Genomic DNA, 15,301 nt, shown 5'->3' on the forward strand with positions numbered 1-15,301 from the left:
CGTACGGACATTCCATGTCGATAAACGCATGAAAAGTGGGTTTTTGGTGTGTTTTTTTAATTGCTGCTTAGATCCAGGTGTGGTTTGTAACGACGTGAACTTTCTAGATTTACTAGTGCTTCCTACACCCTAAAGAAGCAAATCCACGACAAGGCGGATCGGTACCTAATTGGCCGGGGGCTGCCCGGTTTAAGCGGGCGGTAACCGATCAATGGGTCTTCGATGAACCCTCCCACTGACGAGAGTGACCCCTGGCGCCCGCACTTGACGCCTATTATATGCGGACTTATAACCGGTCACTGCCACTCCCCGTGTTGTTTTCCACGCAGCAGCACTGTCGTGGGCAGAGTGACCTCTCCGCAGACACTGCGTCGCCTGGGACACAGATTAAGGAAAACGCAGGGTTGCCCAAGACCCACGCCCACCCTCTCGACCTAGCTGACTTAATCCGCAGGAACGGCAAGCCGATACGTGCGGAGCCAGTTCGGTTGCAGGAATCAGCTGCGAGAACGCCTAACGGAGACTCCTTCCGGGTTTAATAACGGAATTTTCCATTTCCTGGATGGTGAATAACTACGCAAACTAGAAGGTCTAGTTTGAGTTCCCTTAGTCGCCTTTTACGACTCCCTGGGAAGAAATGGGGTGGTACGATTCTTTTGAGCCGGAAACCACACGGCTTCAAGTCCTATAAAAAAAGTTTTATTCACGAATAAGTTCTATAACATAGTTTTGTTAATACTGTCTTGATAAAAAATAAAGTTTAACGAAGCATCTTCGAAGTTAGAAAAAAAACTACTCCGTTTTTTTTTTTTTGTTCAATAATTCTTGTTAAATCAACTAACAAGATTTTTTCCCTCGTTAGTTTACCTTTGTACATATCTCTAAGAAAAAGATTAATTTACTTACCATGTTTTCGTACCTTCTAAATGTGCCAGCACAATTCAACAAGTACCATCTTGTTATAGTTAATAAGCTAATTTCTCTGACCGTCTTGTAGTACACAAAACGGTTGAAGGTGACGTTACGCTGCAGACGTAGCAATTAGTCGTTGGCGTCAGCTGGTAAATATTAACACGGGTAATTGTATCCTGAACGTCAGCTCCCTCGATGTTCGTTACAGTAGCACTTGCAACCTGAATACAAATGAATCTATTAGCAAAAAGAGCCGAGATAGTGGATCGGCAACGATATCACGTCTCCACTCTCATGTGTGCAGGAGTTCTGTTATTTGAACAAACATCAAAACGGATATTAGGATTCGTATAATTGTCAGTTAAAATTTTGAGCGTTTTGTATTACTTCGTGCACATTTATAAAACTTAAAATTAATGTTTGTTCCTCGGTAACTTTATGTAGCAGTCGTATTTGTTTTCCGTTTCGTTACGTGTTAAATTGGTATAAGGAAACCGTGGACTTATTATGTAATACAATTTACCGCACGGGAACGTTGATAGCTATTCGGACCCGACCCATACACAGTTTCACCCATATTAAATTATTTTGAAAGCATAATCTATTTGTGGAAGCGATTCGACCCTCACAATTCAAAGGTTATGCTGACTATAACCAAAATATACTCTACTGCTTATTTTCCAGTTTCTTTGTTATTTTATTCAAACAATAAATATATAAGTAATAAATTTGTTAGTATGAGTATAGGTACTTTTATAATATTATATGGACTGATTTTTAAATATAAACAAGCCTGGGTGTTATACACATACATATTATGTATAAAATACTACAGATCTGACTAATTCTTTATTGTAAACTATAGTAGCAATTTTTGATGATTGCTTGCAACTATTATAAATATATTATAAGAGTTCTTACATTTTATTTCTCATACATTTCGTGGCAAAGTACCTATAATAAGTGGTTTGTTGCTGTCTTAAGTTTTTTATTGCTCTATTTTTACGTGTCTTAGTTAAATGTTAACTATAATTGTGGTTGATACTTTTCAAGGTGTGTTGTTTCAAATGTATGACTAATTAAAAAATTGTTAAAGTAATAAGCTAATTAAAAGCATCTAAAATTGCGACCTAAACCAACATGAATCAGATACGCTAGACATAATTGACGATCACATTGAAAGCAGGAATGAATGGGATTCTGACATTTTCAGTACTAGAGGTATTTCGCTTATTTCAATTTCATTCGGTTGAGTACCTCATTATATTGCAATAACAAGCGCTGGCCAAAGATGATATTTTACAAACTCGTTATAACAGGTATTTATGGTGTCATGCTGTTTCATGAAAACCTAGTCTGTGTAGTTAAAAAGGATAAAATTCCTTCAGATTGAAATTGATATTTGCACATATGCGATAATAAGATGGCATAAGAAGAGTGGCAAGTCTGGATTTGCCATTTTTTGTCTCAAAAATACCTAGACAAATTGTTATATTTTCTAAAAAGTTCTTCTAAAAAAAGGTTTCTGTATAAAATTAAAATGTATTTTATATTATTTTGTTTTGTTTTAATAAGCTGAACTGTTGAATAAATCTGTTATGATAAACTTCCTTTAAACAAGATATTATTAAGTATTGAACCCAAAAAATTGTTCTAATATTATCATAAATAAAATAATTAAAATATAGAAAGTAACAAAAACTTCTTACTAAGAGCCAGTTTAATTTTCGGACGTTCACGTTCAGTATCTAATGCAATCTTTTTAGTGTTAAAAGTTTTACAATCGAAATCTCCCATTATTCCTCCCATCTCTTATAATAATGCATTGGAAAATGTGGTGATAATTAACGTTCGTAAATCCTTGGTTTCATTGTAAATCTTATAGTAGACCAACACGGACTATATTGTATATTTAATAAAATATTTCTTTCCAAAGTAATGTGTGAAATCAAATTTTTTAAGATAAGAATAGTTTTCATTATATAAAATGACGATTCAAGTGTGCTTTTGAAGTTAATTTGAATATGGGATTTTTTATTCTGATTTTAATTTTGGATTAGGCGTTTTATTGTCATTTAAAATTAAAGCCCACTGGCTCTAAAATGCCTATTCATTATTATACGTCGTACATAATGCTTTTCCTACAGACGGTTTATTACTTATGACTACAGATCGACAATCCTGTGACTGTCTAGTTAAGCTAGGACGTTGTCCGACGCTGTCGCTTCTGTTACAATAGCTGTTTCATCTGTACATTTTTTCTTGCCTAAAGCCTAAGCACTATGAGCGTATACTGTTTTTAAAGCTTGTTTTTTTTTTGCATAATCACAAGTAGTCTCTTCCAAGAAAACTTGCACAGACAAGAACCTTGACTAGCCCGTTGGCGCAGTTTGTAGAGGACCTGCTTTCTGTGCCGCGGGTTGCGGGTTCGATTCCCGCCTGAGTCTGGGTGTAATATTTGTATTTATATATTTATATATGTATTATTTCTATGTATATTTACAAAAAAAAAATATAGTTATAACAGTCGGCTGTTACCTGTAACACAAGCATTAAGTTGCTTACCATAGGAACAGACGACCGTGTGTGTATGTTAAATAAAAAAACATATACTTATATTATTTGTATTATATATGTATATTACATGGGAACTGGCTATACTCAAGATTTGTTTCGTGATTCCTATTCCTTCCAAAAGTAACACTATGTAAACTAGCTATGTACATTAGCTATATTCAAAGGTTTCCTAACATTTCAGGTTTTAAGTAACTTTGTTGCAGTACCCTAGCAGGAATATGAACTTAAGTCATGCTCAGTTTTATTTATGTTTATTCCGAAGTTTTGGTGGGAAGCTCGATCAAGGTACAGGCGGCAAAAATATAATATTTTAAAAATTATATAACGGCCTATTTTTGTACAAGAAAATTAATTAGTTTTTCTTAATGAAGTCTCTTTTTCATGATATAGCTTCTATTGTAAAAAAAAATATTTATTATAATATAGTTTAGTAGATTTGGATGAAAGAGTCATAAACATATCCATCTTGATAAATATTTGCATTTATAATCAATAGGATTAATGAAATTAATATATATATATATATATATATATATATATATATATATATATATAATTATAATATATTCATTGAAAATTAACGGTGCCAAAACGTAAGATATGTTGGTTATTCATACGCAGTATGATGTCATTTACCGTTCATTTATTATATATATTATTTATTTATATATATATTATTTACCGTACATTAATCAAAAGATAGTTTTATTACAAAAAAAATAGCTGTGAAATAAATTGTTGAATAATATATATATGTAAAGAGCCTTCTCAGTAGACAAGAAAGGTTACAGTGGCTAAGATTTTAAAATAGGTTAAGTGTCTCTTTTTTAAGTCAAGAGTTAAATCTGATTCAGTTCAAGAGAATATCTAGATACGGTTCGTGTGCATATTAATTTATTTTTTAACATTATAATTATATTAAATCACTATGCTTTTTAGTAACAATTTAATAGTTTGTTTCATAACTGAGGTAATACACCGTAGGAAAAATCCTGCTCAAAATCTGGCGCTGCCCGATGGGGGAAGTATCTCGACCTTACAGAAGATCACAACTAAGTAATACTGCTTTTAGGCGGTGTTGTATTCCTGTGGTGAGTAAGATGACCAGAGATGGTATTGCATGCCTCTGGAAGCTAATAATAATAAAGTATGATTGTTTGCCGACCCAGTTATAAACCCAGTATAACTGGGCTGGCAAACAAACATATTTTATTTATATTATATATATATATATATATATATATGTATTATAACTGTAAACAAATCATAAATAATATGAAATATATATGTTACGTATTTTACTAGTTAAGATTTGTATGTAACTATTAATATAGGATATATATGAATCATTGAAATTCTAATGTTATTATGACGCTGTATGCATAACGAATTACACGTATTTGTTGAAAAGTATTTCACATCACTTCAGCCTCGCAGTCCACTGCTAGACATTGGCCTCCACAAGCTCACGCCAAAAATGGCGTGAATTCGTGTGTTTTGCCCATAGCCACCACGCTGGGCAGGCGGGTTGGTGACCGCGGGGCTGGCTTTGTCGCGCCGAAGACGCTGCTGCCCGTATTCGGCCTTTGTATTTCAAAGCCAGCAGTTAGATGGTTAGGCCGCCATCGGCTGGCCTTAACAGTTCCAAGGTGGTGGAACGGTGTTATCCCTTAGTCGCCACTTACGATATCTACGGGAAGAGAGGAGGTGGCTATATTCTTTATATATATAGTCTAGTATTGCAGATATCAGGAATTAATTCTAAAATATCTATTTTTGCTGATATTCAATTGTTGCCAATATTTGAAAGGATATGTGTTTGTATAAGATCATCTTAAAAAGGAACCATTAATAAATTGTGTTTAATAATTTTTATAATTTATTTTATTATATAACAGATTTTATTATATAACAGATTTGGTTTGAAAGTAATTTAATTGATTTAAGTACTTACTAGAAAAAAAAAATCTTCAAAAATTTACTACTTATTTGAGAATTTACACATTACTTGAGAATTCGAATATCGTCAGGTAATTTTTTTTTTTTTTTGTTGTGTGTCAGTGTACAGAATACTTTAATATTATAATAATGTTTTAATCATAGGAGATTAAGAGATATTGAATATACTACATAATCGTTCTCTTACTCGATACAATACTTCCATTATCGGCTTAGTGTCATGTTCATAATCCAAGGCGTCAATAGTAAATGCGTACATTAGCTCATTTCCCAGGGTGTAAGCCTTTAAGTGTCAATTAGGATAAGTGTCTCGAACACCTACAGAGCCTTCACCTAAATCATGTTTTATTCAATGTTATATAATATGATGAAAGTAATTAATAGCTAATCCCGTTGATTTGTGTATACGCAATATTTAATATCAGAAGGTTTATCAACTTTGTTCACTATGATCTAAAATCCTACTAATATTATAAACGCGAAAGTTTGCAAAAACTACCAAATGGATTTTAATGAAATTTGAATTGTCCAAAATATAACGATAATTGTCAATTAAGTTGGAAAAATCTGCCTTCTGCGAGCTATTCTGGCGTATGCTGAAAAAACTAGAGTTTATACGTATATAATGTATGAGAAAAATGTTGATCTTCATTAGCTCTGAAAAAAGTCCGCGACAGTATATATCTATATTTTCGAGAAAGCCATTATCACCTAAAATTGATAATATACTTATTTCTAATATAGTAACAAATTGATTTTTATATCACAGAATCAATTTTGATGAATTTTGGTATAAAGATAGATATTGAGAAGATAATAAGCTACTCGAAGTACTTACTAATCCTGCACAGACGAAGTCGCGGGTACCAGCTAGTATAATATAATTATAATAGAACAATAATGCTGGAGGAACTTTTTGCCGTTATTGTTTTGTTTTTATATTCAGAGTACATATTATGGTTGTAAGAAGGCGAAAAAAGGCTATTAAACAATGGGATGTATTTAATTTCTAATAAAAAAAATGTTCATGTGATACTAAGAACAAATCCCAAATCTAATCAAAAGATTGCACTGCAAAATTATTACATCAAAACATTATAGTTTTAGAAACAATTTATGTTTGTGACTCATTACTATTTATTTAAATGAACAGCTTATTATGAACGCACATCTAATAATGACTAGCCCACAGTAAACTGACTGCTCTTTTTAGTCACATACTGTAATTTATAAAATAATAAGTGAAACAGCATTTTATTGGAAAGAGTAATCTTCATATTAATTAATAATTACACCTTGATTCTCTTGAATCTTATGATAAGCTTGTACTTTTCTATAATATAATGGAATTTTGTATGGAGCGTGGTGACTATGGGCAAAACACATGAAGTTACATTATTTTTGGCGTAAACTTGTGGAGGCGTATGTCCAGCAGTGGACTGTATAGGCTGTAATGATGAATGGAATTTCGCTTTAATGGGACGTCCACGATTTTCGCTTCAGCCTGTAATATCCCACTGCTGGGCATAGGCCTCTTTTCTCATGTAGGCAAAGGATCAGCTTAATCTACCACGCTGCTTCAATGCGGGTTAGCAAATATATTATACTATGAGTAACGATTGCTATCAGGTGTACATGATAACAAACGGGACCGATGGCTTAACGTGCTCTCTGAGGTAGGGTGGGGAGACCCACGAGGACTTTACAAACACCCAGACTACGGCATACGTCTGCGTGGCCAATACAAATATTTGTCATGTAATTTGTCGGGGATTGAACCCGCAACTGCTAGCGCAACAGCCACAAATGAGTGCTACGCATGCTTGACTTGGAGATTAAGCTGGCGATTGCGTGATGAGAGCGTTACGAATAGTGTGATCGGTTGGGGTGAAAGGAAATTGAGAGGGAGATGTAAGTTAAATGGAGCTAAAGAAATTTTTTGGCGCGAACTTGTGAAGGGCTATGTCCAGCAGAGGACTGCGATAGGCTGAAGTGAAAGAAATTTAACTTCACTAGTGTGGTCTAACATTTTCTTCAAGATATTATACGATAAGCAAACACATTTACAAATAATTTAGCACTAGGAAATTTATCGATAGTATTTTCATTAATATTTAACCCGCAAAAGATAATTAACGTAAAATATTGTTCATTAAATGGTTCCAGATATTTAATAATACGCAGATACAATAAAGAAAACAAAATATACGCGGCAACAATTTAATAAATATTTTCATCTACTAATCTACTAATGTTATAAACTTTTCTAACCTATTTTTATAACCATTACTTTTCTATTTATACAGTCTATTATTAACCTACAAAATATAATCTAAGCGTTACTAATAACTATAGGCCCAAAGTTATAAATATTTAGCATCTATTGTTATAAAATTTAATATTTTCCTATAACAATTACACAAAACAATAATTTCAAGTTTAAATTTAATTACTCTGAGCTAATATTCTCGTAATTCATTTTACTTTATCTTTCGAAAGATATATTGCGATTTTTTGTCATCCCAAGTAAAATATTATCCGTCGAGGCCGTCGTTGAACTTTGTAAAATGTCTTCTTTGCTCTGTAGCGAATGATAGTCATTCATCTCTGACCACGCTGGATCGGATTTGGCTATTCGTTTTCTCTCTTTAAACTTAGTGTATAAGAGAACAGTGACCATAACAAAAAATACTACAAAACCTAGACAACATCCTACAGTTAATCCAGTACGCCTATTTAAGATAGAAGATACGTTAAATTCTTTGTGTGGTTTTGTTTTGATTGTTGCGGGTTTTCTGTAAGTGTCAAAAGACAAGCACTCGCTAGCCGGCGATTGCGTGATGAGTGACGCTGCGATATTCCGTCTCATTTTTGACGTAACGTTGATAAATCTATAATCAGTTTCATTAATATTTAAGGTATTCTCTTCATCAATATTTATCACCGTATTCTCGTACATCGTTAAAACACAAACTATGTAATTCATATTTGGTAGAAGATTAGTTATTAATGTTGACATATAATTTATATCAACTTCTTTCAGTTTGACCTGTAAAGAAAAAAGTGATTTTAAAATAGTAAAATAATACAATGACGCAAGTAGTACTTTATTTTGCAAAATTCTTCTTATAATATTTTATTTCCCTGCAGTTTCCGGTTTTTAAACCTGATTAAAAATCCATTAAATTATATTTAACTTACATCAGAATCTATATTTTCGTTGTAGTACAAAATTTTTAGAGACTTTATAGCAGTACGATTTCTTATTACCCACGTTACTAATACAGAATTATCATTATGTTTGTCAACGGATAATTGGACAATTAAAGGAAAGTCGCATTTTTCTTTAGGATAATCTTCATTATAACAAATTGATCCGAATGCTTTTATTATTTTTGGGTGATCCTGAATCCAAGTCCACGTATTATTCTTCTGACAACGACATATTATAACATTATCTGAAATCAAATAAGAACACCAAATTAAAAAAAGAACTATTATACGAATATACACAAGAACACTTCAAAATATACCTTTTATTGATATATCCTGTATGTGAGTTTCTATAGATGTAAGTAGTTCCAGAGGTATGGTTTGAAGTTTATTATGTTCTAAGTCAATTTGTATTATTTTGTTTAAATTATTGAATGCGGTAGCTGACAAATACTTGAGATTATTATAAGAAAGATTCAATACTGTTAGTTCTTTCAAATGAATCAAATGCTCGTTAATAATGTTTTGTAATTTATTATGAGACAAATCTAAGAGTTTTAAATTACTTAAGTCTTCATCAAAGGATTCCATTGATTCAACATTATTGTTAGACAGACACAAAGAGTTTAATTTAATTAGACCACGAAAGTTGCTTGTTTTCAGATGAGTAATTCTGTTAAATCCCAAATCTAAACTCTCTAAAAAAATTAATTTTGAAAATGGACTTATTGATAGACGTCGAATCTTATTAAATTGTAAAAATAGGTGTTGTAAGTTGGTAAATAAGTCAAACGTTATATCTTCTATATTTGTCAGATTAGTTAGACTTATGTGTAATTCATATAAGCTGTCTACAAGAGTACTATTCTCTTTTTTTTTCGCAGTTGTCCAGCTCACTGCTGGATTTTTACTTAGGTCCATATTAATCAGTGACACACCTACTCTTTTATATGACATTAAAAAACTAAAGTGCAGTATGTTATTGTGTGAAATATTGATGTTTTGAATATTTGGAAAATTATTAAATATAAATTCAGGCAATATATATAATCTGTTGAAACTAATGTCCAATAAAATTAAATCGTTCAATATAATTTTTTTACTAGATGTAATTGTGGTTATTTCATTTTTGCGTAATATTAAATTTTTTAATTTAGTAAGTTTTTCAAAGCCGCTTATTTCTATTTTTGGTATTAGGTTATCGGCTATGTCAAGAGTTTCTATCAAAGTGAAATTGTCTAATAAGCCATATGGTACGTAATCCAGAAAATTATTGCTTATGTTGAATTCAGTAATTGAATTAAATGAACCAAATAGTTTTTCAGGCATGTTACTAATTATATTTTGTGCAAAGTTTATTTTAAAAAGGTTCTTGTTATTAATGAAACTCGCTTCTATAATTTTTTCTATATTACAATGTTCTAGTAGAAGAACTTCTAACAGTGGAAGGTTCAAGAAGGTATCAATAGGTAATTGATCCAGTATGTTATAAGATAAAGATAAAAATTTTAGGCCTGGAATATCGAGACACATCAAATCACTCGATTTTAAGGAATTGTTTCTGAGTGAAAGATATTTCAAATTGTTTAAACCATGAAATGTACCATTTTCTATTAGTTCTATTTCAGAATTATCTAATAACAAAGAACTTAACGGTAAACCTTGCTGAAAAAGATTTTTGTTCAAAATTTTTAAGGGATTAAACGATAAGTTTATGCTTCTCAATTTTTTTAAAGTGTTAAAGGCCATTTCAAAAATAAATACAATTTTATTATTTGAAAGGTCTAAATCTTCCAATTCACTTAAACCAAAAAAAGTATATGAAGATATATTTTTTATTTTATTGTACTGTAAATCTAAATATCGAGCTGAATTCAATCGTTGAAAAGAAAAGTCGTCTATTATCAAAAGTTCATTATGACTTAGTTCTAAACGCGTTAGATAGGTGAGATTACTGAATGTCATTTTGGATATAAACTTTAAACGGTTATTCTTCAAGCTTAGTTGATGTAATCTCCTTTGTGGTCCCAGAAATTCATAATTTATAGAAGTTAATTGGTTGAATTCAAGAAATAATAAAATTAATTTGGAATTTATTTTAGGCAAAATGTCATCAATATCTGTAAGTTTATTATTATGTAATGAGATGAACTTAAGGTTTGACATTTTTTCAAAAGTACCAGACTCGATAACAGCTATTTTATTATGGTTTAAGTAAATTTCTTCTAAATAAATTAAATTTATGAAAATATCTTTTGAAATAGATTTGAGCTCGTTGTTATTTATTTTTAAATATTTTAGATTTACTAGAGAAACGAATGTGTTATTATTGAAATCACTAAATTTATTATTGTCTAATCTTAATTTTGTTAAGTTTTTATTATTTGATAAAATACTATGTGGCACTTGATTTAAATAGTTAAAATCTATTTGCAGTTCTTCTAAAAATTTTAAATCCCTAAAACTCTCACTGTTTATAGTATGTATGCAATTTTTATCTAAGTGTAACACACTAATTTTACTAGAATTAAAAAAGGAATCTATTGGCACTTCAAGTATATTATTATGGCTTAAAAATATTTTACTAAGAGACGGCATATTGCAGAGTAAGCCATGAATATGATGCAAATGGTTATGACTTAAATCTATAATCTCTATCTGTTTATTGTTTTGAAAAATATTTGTGTGTAATATTTTAATTCGATTGTGACTCAAATCTAAAGATTTCAAATTAACAAGGGAGTAAAATGCACGGTGATGAATATTAGCTATAAAATTAAAATGAAACGATAACGCTTTTAGGGACGGACTAAATTTAAGGCAGTCTTCAGAAATAAATTCAAAATTATTGGAGTTTAAGTCTAAATTTTCTAATGACAACAGATTGGAATTTTCTAGATTTTCAATTGCATATATCTCATTCCAAGCTAATTTCAATGTTTGAAGACGTTTTAAATTCGCTAAAGAAATTATTGGAAATGTGGTGAGATTATTTTCACTAAGGTCTATTTCCAAAAGTGTCGACTCTAAAGTTGTAAATGCAGTTTCAGACACACGTCGAATAATATTTCCTCTAATGTTTATTTTTTTTAATGGAAGTCCATAAAAACTGTAGCTTGGTATTTCTTCGATGTAGTTTGATACTAGTTCAAGAGACATTAGCTTGAGCATACCGGAAAGTGCTTTTTGAGGTATAAACTTAATCTTGCTCGATACAATACTTAATGTTTCAAGGCACTTTCTCAGCGGCATAAAAGTTTCATCATCGATGTCTCCTATGTTAGTTCGCGATATGTGTATATATTTGATACAAGCGCCTTGCGGTATAAAATGTGGTCCCAAAGCTTGTTCGCTGGCGTCGAGATCATAAATAGAAAAAGAGTATACGTTTGTTACTCTTTTGAGAGCGTTTTTAATATTCTTTATGGTTGTATCTTGGCAATCAAGATAAACAGCTGTAAAATAAATAAAAATATACATAATTTGTATTTAAAACGGTCAGATGATTAAAATTAAAATTATTTTTACCATCTTCAAAAGTATAACATGAGCATTTATTATTCCTTATCATTTCAGTGCACTCCAGGGTATTTTGAGCTCGGTAAATCGGAAGTAAAAAAAGCAACAACGAAATAAATTGGATAATGCCATTTTCATTTCCTTTTGCCTCACAATGAAAAATTCTTTTCATAGTTACATTATTATTTCGATGTTTTTTTCATATCGTCGTTCTCCTTATTCTGTATCGAAAATCTGAAAAGTGTAATAGCTCTATAATTTGTATAATAATTAAAATATTGTATAAGATAGTACATTTAATAACTTCTATTATATTACATTATCACAATTCTTGATTTTACATATTCAATTCACGTAATAAAAGTTATTTTGCAAAGGTACTGTTAAGTTTATTATTAACATTAAACTCAGAACAAAAGTCAAAGAATACATGTAAGTTTACGTATATGTATATATTTCATAAAGACACAAAAACTGTAATAAGAAAAACACTTGCATAATGTTTTATTGCAAGTTCATAAAAGTTACAATTTTTCACGGAACTACTATTCATAATTGTGGTTCCTTGCAAACGAAAAAAAAACTGACTTCAATTATATTGACAAGTAATATAACAACTATAACAGTATACAACATAAGTAGACGAAAAAATAGTGTATGAACTACTATTAATAATTGTGGTTCCTTGCAAACGAAAAAAAACTGACTTCAATTATATTGACAATTAATATAATAACTATGATAGTATACAACATAAGTAGACGAAAAAATAGTATAAGTAAATAGGCATTATCAAAAATTACTTAAAAAAATGCTCAACAGATCTCGATATAATAATAAATTTAAATGAGACCACAAAAGAAGCATTAGCTTTCGAATAAAAAAATACTTAACAAAATCGGTATATCCAGTAATAAGTTATGAAGCATAATACAGTGTAGGTAGACGAAAAAATTGTCAAGTAAATACGCATTATCAGATATAGTTCAAGACGTACTCGTTAGATCTCGATTAAATTTAATTGGCTTCACATGACAAGCACCATATTTCGATTATAATAAGAATCGTCGTAATCATCGAATCGACCAACCAGTAAAAATTTCTGAGGTAACAAAACATAAAAAAAAATATTTAAAAATCCAGTCGCATAAGAACCTTTTTTTTGAAATCGGGTGATAAAATAAAAAAATCCACTATGCGATATTGAATATTTTCTAGAACAATATACTTGTATTTCATATTATATTGTTTTTCCTTTATGAACCCTTTTGTTTAGTTTAATAATATTTACGTAGTTAAAAAAAGCTTACCTACAGATTCTGCATCGTTTTGCGTTTCGCAACCAATTAAAAACAATGTTATCCTTTAGTAGTTAGAGTTCATTTTCCTGACGCAACATCTAAAGGATCCGAGTGCGCCTGCCCTTGAAGGTTCACCACACGTAACAAGCTGAATTTCAATAGCGGTTAAGTTTTTATCAGTTACAGAGTGGCTGGATGTTTTATCACGCAACACAGAACGCCTGAGGTCATTAGAAAGCTCGACAGAAGACTGCCGCGGCGGCGCGCGCTGTGTAGGTCAACGCTGTTGTTGCGGCACCCCCGACCCACTATTATTATACTTTTATGACGAATCGGATTTTACCCGTACCTATTTTCGTACAAGCATGTAAGATTCATCTTGCGGATGTAGCACCTTTGTGCTAGCCGTGCGTTATAGTATAGTTATTTGGCAAATCTTATTTTTAACATATATTATACAATAATTGTCTTAAATTATACAATAATTACATTTTTGTTATACGCATTACTACACGAATATACTATTTAATTAATTTAAGCTGAGATTATGTTTTATGTCTAAGCGTCGTTTCAAGTGTAATTGTAATGTCATATATTTACTTCAATATGTAATAGATTTGCTTACTTTGTGGTCTTTTGGTTGGATATTATAAACAAATAATAAACTAGATCTGAAATATTCATATATATAATATTTTTGTGGTACTATTGATCGCTTTACAAAAAATAAAATAAAAATATTTACAAAAACCTTCTTTGAAATTACATTGTAGTATAGTTTTATAGTTATAGTTATATATTACTTTATAGAATCGTAAACTATGCATTTGATTATGTCACGAGCCCACTGTGCATAGTGTACATGAGCCCACAAAGATTTCTGAGTTGGTACGACTAAAAAAAGCGTAGCAACGCGCGCAGGGTACAGCTAGTATGCAATACTGAATATAACGTAAATCAATGCGGTATTTAAATTATTTTGTGTGAACTTTAGTAACATTGAAAAATTTAGTATTAAGAATTCCTTGTGCCAGCAGAAGTGATGCAACGAGCTGGAACGCCAACAAACACTTGCACTTGTCGATTACATTCGTGTTTAAATGTTAGTCTACATTTAAGAATTCATAACAAAAACACATTCATTTATGAATTAAAAAAAATACTATTACATTTATGGTACATTTCATGTTTCTTCATAAACATGCTACAGACGTTTTTAGAATAAAAATAAAATTATTATTATTGCAATAACTAATTTAAAGTTTGTAACGATAAAAATGTAACATTATTTTTTATGATAGTTTAGCTTAATAATTGTCTTTTAACTTTTCTTTGTCTACAGGTACATTACATTGTATGAATATTGTGTCAAATAATTATTTCACAGTTTTATAATATCATATTACCATTTATTCTTCATCATATAGACACTTCATTGAAACTTAAATTCCATTTTCTAATCTTACGTTTATTTAGTTCTCTACATTTCCTAATTGAAACATCCATGGATCGTTATGACAGAGAAAAGAGAGCTTATACAGCATTCATGTTTTCACAGTTTAAGTCTGACGCCGCATCCGTGCAAGCAGTAAATCCGGCCAGACATTTCATCCACGCTTTTAGACTACAAATCTAGGTCACAGAAACGCTAGTATTTCATTATCACCTCATAGATAGATTTAAAGCTCTTATAAATCTTTTGGTATAAGTGTATACTTCTTGCCACAAAGTAGCTTTTATTACATATAAAAAGTTAGTAAAAAAACTACGTTTAAAAAACCGGCTTCAAAAACTACGAAGCAAAAAATAATTTATAAAGA

At 30.8% G+C, this 15,301-nt stretch overlaps 1 protein-coding gene across 1 annotated transcript; it reads right to left on the reverse strand.

Annotated features, from left to right (window-relative positions):
* Positions 1-7,654: 7,654 nt before the first annotated feature.
* LOC123654976 (protein artichoke-like) lies at positions 7,655-12,352 on the reverse strand. The gene is made up of 4 exons (XM_045590830.1): positions 12,190-12,352; positions 8,982-12,116; positions 8,650-8,906; positions 7,655-8,497 (listed from the first exon to the last, which is right to left on the reverse strand). Exons 1-4 carry the CDS (start codon positions 12,350-12,352, stop codon positions 7,934-7,936), a joined length of 4,119 nt encoding a protein of 1,372 aa, XP_045446786.1. The 3' UTR covers positions 7,655-7,933.
* Between the last annotated feature and the right edge of the window lie 2,949 nt (positions 12,353-15,301).

Source organism: Melitaea cinxia, chromosome 7 (genome assembly GCF_905220565.1).
Source record: "Melitaea cinxia chromosome 7, ilMelCinx1.1, whole genome shotgun sequence".
Lineage (NCBI taxonomy): Eukaryota > Metazoa > Arthropoda > Insecta > Lepidoptera > Nymphalidae > Melitaea > Melitaea cinxia.

What these genes read in the sequence shown, in the direction of transcription:
- LOC123654976 (XM_045590830.1), bottom strand. Translation starts at nt 12,352, where the DNA reads ATGAAAAGAATTTTTCATTGTGAGGCAAAAGGAAATGAAAATGGCATT. An exon ending in ATGTTATACTTTTGAAGATG is followed by an intron (nt 12,117 to 12,189) that starts GTAAAAATAATT and finishes TTTATTTTACAG; the next exon opens with CTGTTTATCTTGATTGCCAA. An exon ending in ACGAAAATATAGATTCTGAT is followed by an intron (nt 8,498 to 8,649) that starts GTAAGTTAAATA and finishes TTTTCTTTACAG; the next exon opens with GTCAAACTGAAAGAAGTTGA.